The following is a 16417-nucleotide window of genomic DNA, read 5'->3' as shown; positions in this document are numbered from 1 at the left end:
AAATCCTAAATAAAAGATATTGGTATAGGTCTACGGCATGTGTTTCTCTGTTGAATGAACCAATCATCAGTTTTACCCTTGGAATTTCTTTTATGAATTTCATATAGGATTCTAATCCATACAGTAACCTTCACTCTGACTGCTCTATTCATGTTACTGTATCTTGTGCATCAAATTGAAAGTATAGTATACTCGCACCACTAGCAACATAGTGTAGATGAAGAACCTTATATATTACCAGTAACATTGAGTTTTGCTTCACAAACAGCCAATCCAACAGGATTTGTTGCCTCACAGACATAGTTTCCACAGTCATCCACAAAAACATCTACTATTTCCAAAACATAGAACTTTCCATCAAATCGGATCTTGAAGTCTTTTGAAGGCTGATAAAAAACATATACACAATGTTACATTCAAAAATAAAAATGTATTTACAAAGATGCATTTGGTAATAGTTTTACTTACAATTGCATATTAGCAGTGGAAGCACTGGCAAAAGATGCAGGAGACAGGCTTTGTACAGGCAAACCCCCACCTGTGTGAACCACAAATTTTTTTTACCCTTTTTAAAGAATTTTTTTTCCTATAAACATCATTGAAGAGTATAAAATGAGCCGAAACGAAGCTTTTCTAGGTGCCAGGGCTTTCCCCCGAATCTGCTGGTCTTCCTTCCTACTCTGATATCATGATGTCTATGCTTTAAATAATTTATTAGCTTTTGGTACACACAATTTATTAATTTCATCTATTCTTGATTGTTGTAATTTTATATGTTTTGATAAAATATTGCTCTTATTGTGGATAAGGACTTTTTACTACCACAAAATGTTCACCTCAAGTTCTTGTTCATCCTTCAGCCATCTGATACTGATTGGTGCACTCCCAGTTACCTGAACCTCAAATACAGCATTGTTACCCTCAACTATCTCTAAATCTTCAAGCGTAGTTATGAAGCGAGGAGGTTGCATGGTAACCTCCACCTTTGCCTTAGGTGGTGTTGGAGGTGGAACAGACAATTGAGAAATTGGGCTAGACTTTGTTTCTCTGATTTCTAGTCTCTGCTCTTCTGGTTCTGATTTCCTTTCTCCTGTAGCCAACTCCAATACATCTTCTTCCTTGTCAAAAGCTAAATTAATATATTAAATGATTATTTCTAACATCAAAATGCACAAAATTAAAGAACAGGTTTGAACCATGCTGCTGGATTGCTCTCTAAAAACTATTCATAACCTTCTACAAGCAAGAAGCTGAATATAGCCATGACATATGCAGACAATATATGATGTTGTATTAAGTGGAGTTTGCAGACTGATGCCTATTAAACTTCTTTGACTATGTACTACTCTTTGGTCATTCAATTTATAATACACAGTGCAACAAGTTAGAAAAGTGAATGAATTATTTTACACTATCGAACATTAAGTGGTAGGAAAACAATGATTAGAATGTCAGAGTTATTTCCAACATTCTACTGATTCATTGTATTGCTTGGTATAAAACAAGGACCAATTTGGAATAACTGTGTGGGAAGTTCCTTGTTTTCTTAATTTACAGTTTTTATTTCTACATAAATATGTTTACAGCACTAATTATTTAGTATCATTTGCAAACATTGCCACATATATTTATTTATTCCAAACTCAAACATACTAAACAATTTTAAAAAACATGCAAATCCAATGCAATCAAATTGTTCTGTATTTCCTTAACTTACAATAATGTCTAACTATATAAAATCTTTCACGGCATAAATTAAATAGTATTATTAATAAACATTACCACCATCTATTTATTTTGAACTCAAATACACTAAACTTTCAACATGCAAAATCCAATCGCTCTATACAGTACGGCAGGATTTTTTTCCCTCTGCTACTGAAACATTGCAATGAAGTATGCAAATGATTTGTATTCATAAACTATACCCAACAACTCCAGGGCAGCAGAAGTATGCGCCTCCCCATGCTCATTGGTGGCTCTGCATTTAAACACTGTCTCATCTTCTTCAGTTGCATTTGATATAAGCAACATAGAACTCCCATCAATTTGATTGAGAATGACATATCCATCACCCTGTAATGGTTCTCCAGCTTTGAACCATTTGATGGAAGGTTGTGGGTTTCCTGTAACTTGGCATTCAAACCTCACTTCTGTATCTTTATGTGTTTGTACCATATACAGCTCCCGTGTAAATATAGGGCTTTGAACATTTTCTATAACATCCTTCAACATTTTCTGTACAGATGTTATATCTGTTGGTTTACCCTCTTTGGTCTTGCTAGTATCTTCTGGAACTATTAATTGTGGTTCAGCAACTCCTGGAAGATGTAATGGTCCTGCTTAAAAAAGAGGAAAATAAAATTGCTATTATAAACAAATAGAAAATATTATTCAAATTCATTCAAAATATTTACTCATAAATGTAAACACACTTATAATACTACTATTCTGTGTGTTGCTTGCATCATTCCATGTGAGAACCAAACATTTAAGGCAGAAGCCTTATGAACTATTAAAATAAATACAAAAATCTCCCCCGCATACTAATATGAAGATGTCATTTTCGGATATTGCTTTATGTATAAAAACATGAAATTTGACAGATGTATTCATATTCATAACTAACATCTTCTTTTCAATCAGTCTCCAGCACTTTGTTAGTGCGATGAGTGTCTAATAATCCAATGCCTAAGTGGTACATGGTCAAACGTAAACTCCCATGATAACTCTTTACATTTCTGTTTAAACTAAAAAATATGCAATATGATACCGACTGCATTTTTAAAAGGCACAAAAATTCTTTAAGCCCTCTGCCCTCAAGTGGGAAAATCTGAAATAATGACAAAAAGGTGAAAAGTGAAAAAACAAATGTTTTTATGCCAACATAACTATTTATTCTAGTGTTGAAACTGTGTTGGAAAGGATTTATTCCAGTTTTTTGTTGCAACTATGATGGGTGGATTTGATTCCAGTAATTTTGTTGCACCTGCAATTTGTGGGATTCATTCCAGTGTATTGTTGCAACTGTGTGGGTATGTGGGCTACACTGTTTTGTAGATGGGTAGAATTTATTCAAGTGTCATGTTGCTGCAGGTGTGATGTATTCCCATTCTTTGTTTCAACTAACTATGATGTGGCATTCTGGTGATTACAAATATAATTGGTGGGATTCATTCTTGTGTTTTGTGGCGTGATGGTGGCTGAGATTCATTCTACTGTTTTGTCGCAATTGTGATAACTAGAATTGATTCCACTACTCTGTTGCATCAGTGATGGTGGCTTCATTTCAGTGCAATTGGTGTTTTGATAATTGAATATCCAACCTGCAAGAAACTTATCCTGAATCACCATGGTTTCCGACTTGACAAGATCATCTTCATTCATAATACCATGTTGTACATTATATGCCACATTTGACTTCTTATCCATCCAAGGTGTTGCACTATTGTTAATTTCATCATCTAGCTTAACTGATTTCAGTGTATTTAACTTCTCCACTTCCCTGTCAAGGATCAAGCTACCAAATGTAGAAGTCCGATGATTATGGTCTCCAATTTGGCATTCATAAACTCCTTCATCACCATCAAAAATTGGGTATATGACCAAAAAACAATTTCCATCTGAATCATTAATCATAATAAATCTCTCGCCTGCTGTTAGTAAACTACCATCTCTAAACCACATTACAGAGGTTAGTGGACTGGGAGTAGCTTGACATTCAAAGCAAGCAGTACCTCCAACTTTACTTCTACAATTGTTTAATTCTTTACAAAATGTTAGCTGCTGCAAATGTTCATTTTCAAACATACCATGCATGTTTCTTTCACTTTGTTTGTAGGATACGGTCTGAATATTTTCCTTAATTAGAGAATCGTCAGAGTCTGTTGAATATGAACTTCTTTCTATTTGTACATTTCCTTTTTCTATAGAAGTTTCTATATGGTTCAAAGTGGATTCATTATTGTGTTCATGGATTTTAGAATCATCAGATTTTCTTAAAATTTTGTTTGAATGTGAAATTGAACCAATCCTTTGGAAATTGACTTGACAATCTTTCTCTAAAGATTGAATAAGGTCATGTTCTAAACTGTATTCTGTCTTTGCAATAATTTCAGTAGTTTTACTTGAAACAAAACTACCAAAAACTGCAGCAGTTTCTGTTGAATCTGAAAGTGATTTTTCTACTTGCCAATCTTTTTTTGTTTCATTTGAAATCACTGCAGTTCTTTCATTTTGTATTGGACACTGCTTGTTTATAGAGCTGCTGGCTTCATCTTCTAATGCAGAGTCATCATCGGTATTACTTAGAAGATTTCTGTGAATAACAGACTGAGGTCTTTTGCAAATTACAGAATCAAACATTAAAACAGATTTACCAGTCACTGTTGCATTTGTTTCATGCCTCTTTTTCTCCTCATCACTACTATTTACCATAAAATTCTCATTTGGTATTTTTCCTGTTTGTAATATTTCTAATTGTTGTACTGTACTACAATGTTCAGTACTACAAGGCCTTGGCTTGCTATCTATAAATTGAAAAGCCCCTTGATCAACATCACAGTTTTGTATCACTAATTTTGGAAGTTGAACCAGGGGTAATAGTGTTGAGGCCTCTGCTTTAAGAGATTTTTTGGTGACAAATTGTTTAGGCCTGGCCTTTTCAAAAACGTTCAACATTGAAAAACAAGATGCACTTCCCATTGGATGTGATCCTCTACACTGAATTATTCCTTGGTCACTCTGCTTTACAGGCGTTATGACAAGAACAGCTCGATCATCATTACTATGTATACTCACAAATCGATCACCAGTAACATGTTTGCCATCTATAAGCCATTCAACTAAAGGTTTAGGATAGCCTAAAATGCTGCATTCTAATCTCACAGTACCTCCAATGTCAGTATTAATTTCGGGTGGAAGTGGTTTTAGAAATATTATCGGTTTAAAAACTGATTTCATATTACTTTGTGTTTCAAACATTTTAATCTTGTTAAATTTTGACAAAGTTTGAGAATCACTTTTAACCTCCTTATCAACATATAAGCAAGGTACATCATTAGCTTGATTGTCTGTCAGAATATTCAAATCGTCTTTAACAGTAAGCTTGGTTATTACTATAGCTACACCATGGCAGTTGACTGCTTTACATTCAAAAGTTCCAATGTCTCCAAAACATACATGGTTTATTCTTAGTTCTATTAATCCATCAGTATTGACAGTAACACAATATCTTTCTCCAACAACAGGTCTCCCATTCTTGAACCACTGAATTGAAGGATATGGAATACCAACAACCTTAGTAGTAAAATGCACACTTTCATCAAGACAGCAAGCAACAGGAAAAAGTTGTTTAACAAAGCAAGGAACTGTGCCTATTACTGCTTGTCTTTCTTTCAGGAATGGATAAGGACAGCAGATATGCGTACCAGAATTAATATTGTCTGACTTTGCTAGAGGGCGTTCTATATTTACAAGCTCCAATTGGTCACATGTTGACATTATCATAGTCTTCTGTTTTACAGTACATGCTCCCCTCTTGAATCGCAACTCTAAAAACATTTTAACCATTTTTACAAACTTGATATATTTAAAAAAATTAATAGTTGTAATACAGTAATACATAATGTGATTTAAAAATGAACAGACATTTTATTTATTTTATTTTGTTTTAATTGGTATTGGTAATATGTTTAATTGGTAACACAGGCTTTCTTTTTTCTTGTGCTAATGACTCATGGTTTTGAAATGGCAAACCTCAAACAGAAACAAAATGAAACGTTTAAATGAATATGATTGTCCATAACATTTTTAGTATCCTGATTTGATTTTTTTTTTGTAAATTCCTAAGTGAATATATTGTAAAACAAATAATGGTTCTAACCTTCTATTATGACTTCACAGTATGTAGATACTTTCCCAACAGAATTGGTGGCTCTGCATTCAAATTCTGTGTCATCTTCCTCTTCTACAGATTTAATGTGAAGCTCAGCAATACCATGATCATTCTGCAACATCTCATACTTGTCATCTTTTGACAACAAAGTTCCATTCCTGTACCATTGGATTTCTGCCTCAGGATAACTTTCAATTTGACAATGCAATGTAACAACATTGCCAAGTAAAGTTTCAACATCATCTAGCCTTTTTATAATCTTTAGTTTTGTCTGTGCACTTTCTGACACCCTTTCCAATACCGGTTTCAATGGTGTTTCCAACTCTTGTTCTATAACTGCCATTTTAGGCGAGGTCAATTTTGAATCTATTTTTGGCAATGTTAAAGGTTCCTCACCTTGTGGCTGAGCTACAACATTATCAGGTTGTTCAATAGTTGGCACAGAAACATCAGTCAGATCTTGTTCAATATCTTCTTGAGTTTCTGGCTTACATACATTATACTCAATACCAATAGAAGAGAGGTATTTCACTTCCTTAGGATATGCCTCTTGTTCATCAACAACAAATTCCTTTGAAGGAGACATTTCAACTGGAACATGTTCTGTCGGAGCAAAAATATCTCTATCTCTGTAAAGTACTTGCTCTGGCAGTTTTACTATTTTCATCTCTTCATAATTTGTTACCAATTCTAGTTCATATAATTTGTTGTCCATCTTTTCAGTCACAACTTTCTCAGAAAATTTACTATTTACTACCTCTTCTTCCTTTACACCAGTAACTAAATTAACAGAGCAAATTTCTGTGTCTTGCCGCTCTTGTAGAATATCAACCTTCAAATTTTCAGATACAGAAATATCCTCAATCTGTTTATGAGGTACATCCTTATTGGTAGCTTCAATAACAAATTCAACTTCAGTTTGTTCTTCTGGTATTTCAATCTGCTGTTCTACAAACTGTAAATTCTGATGTCCTGCATCTATTGAAACCTCTTTTTTATGTATTACATCAGTTTCAAATCTAGAAATAATTATGTCTCCATAAGTTGATACAGTGCCTTCTGTGTTTTCAGCATGGCATTCAAATTCAACATCATCCTCTCTCATAACAGGACTGATTAGAAGAACACATGTTCCATCTTTTTCATAGAGTGAGAGGAACCGATCACTCTTTACAGGTTTTCCATCAGAGAGCCATGTTATCTTTGGTTGCGGACTACCTGATATTTTGCATTCTAATCTAGCATCATCTCCAACATTAACCTCAACATCATTTAAGGCCTTTAAAACCTTTGGAGATTCATATATTACATCTACAATATTAGGTTCTTTTGGTATAGCAGATTTTGTTTTTTCTTTTTTTTCTGGCAGTTTTTCTAATATTGGCTGGGAAATTTCTATTGATATTTGAAATTGGGGTTGTTCCTCAGGTATTTCTATTTCTTGCTCATGTTCACCTACCAATGTATCTTCCTGAGTAACAGGGATGCTTTGAGGTTGAAATGTTTCAATTGGTGTTTCAACATCATCCTCAACCTCATCTAAGGCCTTTAAAACTTTTCGAGATTCATACATCACATCTACAAGATTAGATTCTTTTGGTACAGCAGATTTGGTTTCTTCTTTGGGAACCTCTTCAATAATATCTTCTTGAAGGTGTTCAATTGGTTCTGGCTGGCATATATCAAATGCCATTTTGGCTGGAGAGATGTCTTCAACTTCAACTGGATATGCTTTCTCTTTTTCAACCATTTTTTTGGAAGGCAAAATTCCTCCAAAATCTACTGAAATATGTTCTACTGGAACAGAATAACATATTTCTGGCATTTCTCCTTTAAGCAGTTCTTCAGGCTGAAGTTGCATTTCTGTTTTTTCAGTAGGTTGAAAATGAATAGCAACAGTATCCAGTTCTGGTACTTCAGGACTTCCAGTTATTATTTCATATTGAGGTAGTTCTGTAACATGTTCCACATGATCAATTTTAATGTCCTCAGCTGTTGATATACGTTCAAGAATATTTACTTCATTTTTTTCAGTTATTGTTTCATCTAGAATAATTTTATGTTTTACCATCTCGTCTGCCTCAACATCAATCACAATTTCTACCGGAGATAATCCTTGCTCATCAGTGTCAACTTTTGACTTTCCAGACATTGGTATATTCTCAATTGATAAAGGTGTACCACCATCAGTGGTCACTCTAGAGAGATGTTGTTCTTCTAATATTTCAAAAGGTTCTTCGCTTCGTTCAACTTCTTTTCCTAGTTTCAATTCAACTGCTGGAAGAGACTGTGTGTCCCTTTCTATGGTAACTTCTGTTCTAATTTGTTCATATTTTCCAAATCTTGATTCTTTTAGAGCTTCCACCTCTGCTTTCTGTATTTCTGACTTTTCTGTGAGTTTTTCTAATATTGGCTGGGACGTTTTAATTGATATTTGAAATTTGGGTTGTTCCTCTGGTATTTTTATTTCTTGCTCATGTTCGTGTATCAATGTATCTTCCTGAGTAACAGGGATGCTTTTAGGTTGAAATGTTTCAATTGGTGTTTCAACATCAACCTCATCTAAGACCTTTAAAACCTTTTCAGATTCATACATCACATCTACAATATTAGATTTTTTTCGTACAAAAGATTGGGTTTCTTCTTTTGGAAACTCTTCAATAATATCTTCATCAAGGTGTTCAACTGCCTCTGGCTGGCATATATTAAATGTCACTTTGGCAGAAGAGACGTCTTCAACTTCAACTGGATATGCTTTCTCTTTTTCAACCAATTCTTTGGAAGGCAAAATTTCTCCAAAATCTACTGAAATATGTTCTACTGGAACAAAATAACATATTTCTGGCATTTCTCCTTTAAGCAGTTCTTCAGGCTGAAGTTGCATTTCTGTATTTTCAGTAGGTTGAAAATGAATAGCAACAGTATCCAGTTCTGGTACTTCAAGACTTCCAGTTATTATTTCATATTGAGGTAGTTCTGTAACATGTTCCACATGATCAATTTTAATGTCCTCAGCTGTTGATATACGTTCAATAATATTCACTTCATTTTTTTCAGTTATTGTTTCATCTTGTATAACTTTCTGTTTTACCATCTCGTCTGTCTCAACATCAATCACAATTTCTACCAAAGATAATCCTTGCTCATCAGTGTCAGTTTTTGACTTTCCAGATGTTGGTATATTCTCAATTGATAAAGGTGTACCACCATCAGTGCTCACTCTATGGAGATGTTCTTCTTCTAATATTTCAAAAGGTTCTTCACTTCGTTCAAATTCTTTTCCTAGTTTCAATTCAACTGCTGGAAGAGACTGTGTGTCTCTTTCTATGGTAATGTCTGTTCTAATTTGTTCATATTTTCCAAATCTTGATTCTTTTAAAACTTCCACCTCTGCTTTCTGTATTTCTGACTTTTCTGTGAGTTTTTCTAATATTGGCTGGGAAGTTTTAATTGATATTTGAAATTTGGGTTGTTCCTCTGGTATTTTTATTTCTTGCTCATGTTCGTGTATCAATGTATCTTCCTGAGTAACAGGGATGCTTTTAGGTTGAAATGTTTCAATTGGTGTTTCAACATCAACCTCATCTAAGACCTTTAAAACCTTTTCAGATTCATACATCACATCTACAATATTAGATTTTTTTCGTACAGCAGATTGGGTTTCTTCTTTTGGAAACTCTTCAATAATATCTTCGTCAAGGTGTTCAACTGCCTCTGGCTGGCATATATTAAATGTCACTTTGGCAGAAGAGATGTCTTCAACTTCAACTGGATATGCTTTCTCTTTTTCAACCATTTTTTTGGAAGGCAAAATTTCTCCAAAATCTACTGAAATATGTTCTACTGGAACAGAATAACATATTTCTGGCATTTCTCCTTGAAGCAGTTCTTCAGGCTGAAGTTGCATTTCTGTATATTCAGTGGGTTGAAAATGAATAGCAACAGAATCCAGATCTGCTACTTCAGCACTTTCAGTTATTATTTCATATTGAGGTATTTCTGTAACATGTTCCACATGATCAATTGTAATGGCCTCAACTGTTGATACACGTTTATTATTAATATTTATTTCCATTTTTTCAGTTACTGTTTCATTTTGAATAATATCCTGTTTTATCATTCCATCTGTCTCAACATCAATCACAATTTCTGCCAGAGCCAATCCTTGCTCGTTTGCATATTTAGGCTCTTGAACATCAATATCAACTTTAAACTTTTCAGACATTGGTATATTCTCAATTGGCAAAGGTGTACAACCATCAGTGGTCACTCTAGAGAGATGTTCTTCTTCTAATATTTCAATAGGTTCTTTGCTTCGTTCAACTTTTTCTCCTAGTTTCAATTCAACTGCTGGAAGAGATTGTGTGTCTCTTTCTATGGTGTCTGTTTCGATTTGTTCAACTTTTCCAAATCTGGACTCTTTTAGAACTTTCACCTCTACTGATTTTTCTGGCAGTTTTTCTGATATTGGCTGGGAAGATTTAATTGATATTTGAAGTAGGGGTTGTTCTTCTTGAGTAACAGGCATGCTTTGAGGTTGAAATGATTCAATCGGTATTTCAACATGTGGTTTTTGACCAACCTCAACAAATTCCTTGTAACCTTGAATCAACTCAACATGTACAGGTTCCATCTTATTCACTTGAGGTTTCTGAGGCAATTGTACTTGTTTGTCAATTGCATTTTGCTTTCTGAAACCAGCACTTGATTCTTGCTTAAATTTATCCATTACAACTTGCTCTTCAGTCACTTCTGAGTCAACAATGTCCTCTATGGCATGGTCTGATTCAAGAGGCAATGAATCCATGAACTTCTGAAGCATATTCTCACGAGGTAGGTCTATGTCCTGGGTACATTGTACATCATCATCTACCACATCAGCTGTGTCTTTTGTAGTTGTTGTTATAGTTCTTTGTTTTGTTATTTTCTTGATCATCCCAGAATCATCACTGACAACATTTATCGCTGTATTCAAGCCAATATCAAGAATATGCTTCTCTTTTGGCTTGCTCTTAACTTCACCATTAATGTCTCCTAATAGAAATCAATATTAGATATACAGTACACTGCAACCATCAGTTAAATATGATTTTTTTTTTTATTAAAATGAAATTTGAATTAAAAAAGTAGGGATTCTAAGGCTGTGTTTCTGCAGCACTTCAAAAATTCTCCGATAAAATACCTTTCAAATTATCTAAATATTTTATGCAATGTGTTCAACATGAAAACATTAATTTATATATATATATATATATGTGTAAATGATATAGATAGGGCCTTGCCCAGGACAAAAAACGCGCTATTATCTGTACTACTGTACTTATTTTTTGGGAAACATTTTGTCAAGACTAAATGCTGTTGGGCAATAGAAATTAATAAATTACTATCATTATTAAATAAGACTATATATCTTTACATAGGGAATAAGTAGAAAAATAATTTGTTGTTTGGCATACTCTATTTAATGGCACAAAAAATAGCCAGCCTTCATTATTACTATATCTGTGTTTACATGCACGATACTTCCTCACTCCACTCACTAACTATAAAGTACTGTCTGTATATCTTCTTTGCAAAATGTACTAGCCATGGTTTGTATTTTGAAGTGGTTTTCTTTTGACACCAGTAAAATGTCAATACAACAACAAATCTGGATTTAATGTTTCCGTATTCTGACTTGTTTTTAACGAATTATCTGATTTTTGCGGGATAATTTTTCAGAAATTCTAAGCTCTATATCAGCAATGTAAAATAGCAAGACGGATGATTTGTGATACTTTATTGGGTATTAAGTGCTGCAGAAACATAGCTTAAGTATATTCACACATCATCACTAACATGCTTAAAATCATTCTCCCTGTAAGTGGTATAAAACTGCAATAAAATTATTCACTTCATAGTCTTGGTTTGAATTTAAATGGTTTTAATAAAATACTTCATACAATATTAAAATGAAACAAAGATATCAATCACAATTAAAAACAATAAATACACATTGATATTAAAATTCAATGTTACCTTACCTGGTACTTCATTGCATTTTACCACTGCCGATGTTACAACCTTGCCGGCAGGATTGATACCTACACATTGATATAAACCTTGATCTTGGTCACTGAATGGTGTAATGATGAGAACACATGTACCATCAGCTTCAAATAAACAAATGCAATTGGGTTTATCCAGCACTTTACCATCTTTTATCCAGCTTAGATTTGGCGAGGGATTACCAACTATTTGGCATTCCAATCTGACATCTTGCCCAGTGTTTGCATAAACGTCATACAGTTCCACCTTGATTAATAACGATGGTTTTTCAAAAACCACTTCAACATGTTCAGTAACAGTTATTTCTTGGACAGCTTCCTCTGTAGTTTTTGGTAATGGCTCAAACGATACTTCTTTTTCTGATTCTTCCTCTTCCCTATATTCTACGTACTCTGGAATAAATTTACCCTCATTTTCTATCACTAATTCAATCGGTTGAAAGGTCTCAAATTCTGTTGTCCTAGTTACTACAGTTGTATGAGTCTCAGTTACAGATGTATCTTCCACGATTTCAACATAATCTTCATATTCTGGTACAAGCTCTTCTGATTCAGAAGGTTTTGGAACTTGCATTTTAAATTCTACTGGCTGCAAAGGCCTATCCTCAGTCTCAATCAACACATCGGTTTTATGTAATTCATCAGTAATTGTTGTTTCATACTCTGTTAATATTATGTCTGCATAGGTTGATACAACACCTTCTGAGTTTTCAGCATGGCATTCAAACTCAGCATCATCCTCTTCACATACTGGACTTATTAGAAGAACACACGTTCCATCACTTTCATGAAATGAAATGTATCTCTCACTTATTACTGGTTTGCCATTACGCAGCCACGTTATATCTGGTTGAGGGTGACCTCTTATTTGACACTCTAATCTAGCTTCCTTTCCTATATCAATGTCCACATCATTTAGAGGTCTCATAACCCTTGGAGCTGCTAACATCACATCTGGTTTAGGTTTAATTAACTCTGGTTCTTCCTCAATAATTTCTTCTTGTGCTTGCTCAATAATTTTTGGTTTACAAATCTCAAATGTCATCTCTCTTGGGGAAACTTCTGCTGCTTCATGATATTCTTTTACATGCCTATCCACAACTGTATCAACCGATTCTAATATTTCATCAAAGTCAACATCAATACATTCTTCTACTACACTTAATGATACTTCAACATCTGGCATTTCCCCTTCAGTTATCTCTTCAGTCTCAATATGTACTTCTTTCTTGTCTAGAGGTTGGATACTAATCATAACTCTGGAAGGCATAGTTTCTTTGGATTTATGGGTCTCATTTGTTTCAAAAGAGGTTTCTTTCATTACAGTCACTTGTGATGTGGTTGATACAGTGCCTACAACATTTTCTGCTTTGCACTCAAATACTGTATTATCCTGCTCTGTAACTGGACTGATAAAAAGCAGACAGCTACCACTTTTTTCTTGTAGAGCTACATAGCGTTCACCAGAGATGAATTTCTGATCTCTTATCCATGATATTGTTGGTGTAGGCTTGCCAATTATTTGGCATTCTAGTCTTGCATCTCCAGCCACTGGAACTTCCAAATCTTGCAGAGGAACCAGTACAGTTGGTACATTTCCTAAAAGCTGTTCTTCATGTATTTCAACATAATCTTCATATTCTGGTACTAGCTCTTCTGATTCGGAAGGTTGTGGCACTTGTATTCTAAACTCTACTGGCTGCAAAGGCCTATCCTCTGTGTCAATCAACACATCTGTTTTATGTACTTCATCAGTGATTGTTGTTTTATACTCCATTAGTATTATGTCTGCATAGGTTGACACAACACCTTCTGAGTTTTCAGCATGGCATTCAAATTCAGCATCATCCTCTTCACAGACTGGACTAATTAGAAGAACACATGTCCCATCACTTTCATGAAGTGAAATGAATCGTTCACTTTTTACTGGTTTGCCATTACGCAGCCATGTTATATCCGGTTGAGGGTTACCTGTTATTTGACACTCTAATCTAGCTTCCTTTCCAACATCAATGTCCACATCATTTAGAGGTCTCAAAACCTTTGGAGCTGCCAATATCACATCTGCTGTATCAACCAGACGTAATTTCTCTACATCTGGTTTAGGTTCAACTAACTCTGGCTTAGCAGAATCCAATGTTAATAATGGTTCTTGCTCAATAATTTCTTCTTGTGCTTGTTCAATCATTTTTGGTTTACAAATCTCAAATGTCATTTCTCTTGGAGAAACTTCTGCAGCTTTATGATATTCTTCTACATGCCTCTCCACAACTGTATCAACAGATTTTATTATTTCATCAAAGTCAACATCAATACATTCTTCTACTACACTTAATGATACTTCTACATCTGGCATTTCGCCTTCAGTTATCTCTTCAGTATTAATATGTACTTCTTTCTTGTCTACAGGTTGAATACTAATCGTTACTCTAGAAGGCATAGCTAATTTGGCTTCATGGGTCTCAGTTGTCTCAAAAGAAGTATCTTTGTTTACAGTCACTTGTGATGTGGTTGATACAGTGCCCACAACATTTTCAGCTTTGCACTCGAATACTGTATTATCCTGCTCTGTAACTGGACTGATTAAAAGCACACAGTTACCACTTTTTTCTTGTAGTGCTACATACCGTTCACCAGAGATAAACTCCTGATCTCTTATCCATGATATTGCTGGTTTGGGCTGGCCAATTATTTGACATTCTAGTCTCGCATCTCCAGCCAGTGGAACTTCTAAATCTTGCAGAGGAACCAGTACAGTTGGTACATTTCCTAAAAGCTGTTCTTCTTGTATTTCAACATAATCTTCATATTCTGGTACTAGCTCTTCTGATTCAGAAGGTTGTGGCACTTGTATTTTAAATTCTACTGGCTGCAAAGGCCTATCCTCTGTCTCAATCAAAACATCTGTTTTATGTAATTCATCAGTAATTGTTGTTTCATACTCTGTTAATATTATGTCTGCATAGGTTGACACAACACCTTCTGAGTTTTCAGCATGGCATTCAAATTCAGCATCATCCTCTTCAAAGACTGGACTTATTAGAAGAACATATGTTCCATCACTTTCATGAAATGAAATGAATCGTTCACTTTTTACTGGTTCACCATTACGCAGCCATGTTATATCTGGTCGAGGATTACCAGTTATTTGACACTCTAATCTAGCTTCCTTTCCAACATCAATGTCCACATCATTTAGAGGTCTCAAAACCTTTGGAGCTGCCAATATCACATCTGGTTTAGGTTCAACTAACTCTGGTTCTTCCTCAATAATTTCTTCTTGTACTTGTTCAATCATTTTTGGTTTAGAAATTTCAAATGTCATCTCTCTTGGAGAAACTTCTGTTGTTTCATGATATTCTTCTACATGCCTCTCCACAACTGTATCAACTGATTTTAATACTTCATCAAAGTCAACATCAATACATTCTTCTATTACTTCTAATGATACTTCTTCAACATCTGGCATTTCGCTTTCAGTTATCTCTTCAGTCTTAATATGTACTTCTTTCTTGTCTACAGGTTGAATACTAATCGTTACTCTAGAAGGCATAGTTAATTTGGCTTCATGGGTCTCAGTTGTCTCAAAAGAAGTATCTGCGTTTACAGTCACTTGTGATGTGGTTGATACAGTGCCCACAACATTTTCAGCTTTGCACTCGAATACTGTATTATCCTGCTCTGTAACCGGACTGATTAAAAGCACACAGTTACCACTTTTTTCTTGTAGTGCTACATACCGTTCACCAGAGATAAACTCCTGATCTCTTATCCATGATATTGCTGGTTTGGGCTGGCCAATTATTTGACATTCTAGTCTCGCATCTCCAGCCAGTGGAACTTCTAAATCTTGCAGAGGAACCAGTACAGTTGGTACATTTCCTAAAAGCTGTTCTTCTTGTATTTCAACATAATCTTCATATTCTGGTACTAGCTCTTCTAATTCGGAAGGTTGTGGCACTTGTATTTGTAATTCTGCTGGCTGTATAGGTATATCTTCTGTATCAATCAACACATCTGTTTTATGTAACTCATTAGTCACTGCTGTTTTACACTCCATTAATATCATGTCTGCATAGGTTGATATAACGCCTTCTGAGTTTTCAGCATGGCATTCAAACTCAGCATCATCCTCTTTACATACTGGACTTATTAAAAGAACACATGTTCCATTTTGTTCATGCAATGAAAAAAATCGTTTACCTTCTACTGGTTTGCCATCACGCAGCCATGTTATACGTGGCCGTGGTTTACCTGTTATTTGACATTCTAATCTGGCATCCTCTCCAACACTTATGTCAATATCATCTAGAGGTCTTACAACCCTTGGAGTTGTTAAGTTCACCTCTGCTCTATCAACTGGATACAATTCTTCTGCATTTGGTTTATGTTCAACCACATCTGGTTTAACAAAATCCAATTTCAATAGTGGTTCTTGCTCAATGATATCTTCTTGTATTTGCTCAATAGCTTC

The 16417-nt window shown here is 34.7% G+C and overlaps 1 protein-coding gene across 1 annotated transcript in view; it reads right to left on the bottom strand.

Annotated features, from left to right (window-relative positions):
• Window positions 1–16417, bottom strand: part of LOC117112527 (titin-like) — a 59133-nt gene that overhangs the window by 33202 nt on the left and 9514 nt on the right. The window contains exons 6-11 of the mRNA XM_033255609.1: window positions 11920–16405; window positions 5885–10930; window positions 3327–5552; window positions 1929–2342; window positions 837–1129; window positions 239–386 (exon numbers count right to left, since the gene is read on the bottom strand). Coding sequence (XP_033111500.1) covers window positions 239–386; window positions 837–1129; window positions 1929–2342; window positions 3327–5552; window positions 5885–10930; window positions 11920–16405 — 12613 coding nt within the window. The remainder of the gene's footprint in view (window positions 1–238; window positions 387–836; window positions 1130–1928; window positions 2343–3326; window positions 5553–5884; window positions 10931–11919; window positions 16406–16417) is intronic.

This window comes from Anneissia japonica, unplaced genomic scaffold (genome assembly GCF_011630105.1).
Source record: "Anneissia japonica isolate Jap-2015-1 unplaced genomic scaffold, ASM1163010v1 scaffold2991_len510020_cov192, whole genome shotgun sequence".
Taxonomy (NCBI): domain Eukaryota; kingdom Metazoa; phylum Echinodermata; class Crinoidea; order Comatulida; family Comatulidae; genus Anneissia; species Anneissia japonica.
Note: the sequence above shows the minus strand (reverse complement) of the source record. Positions and strands in the feature narration are given on the sequence as shown.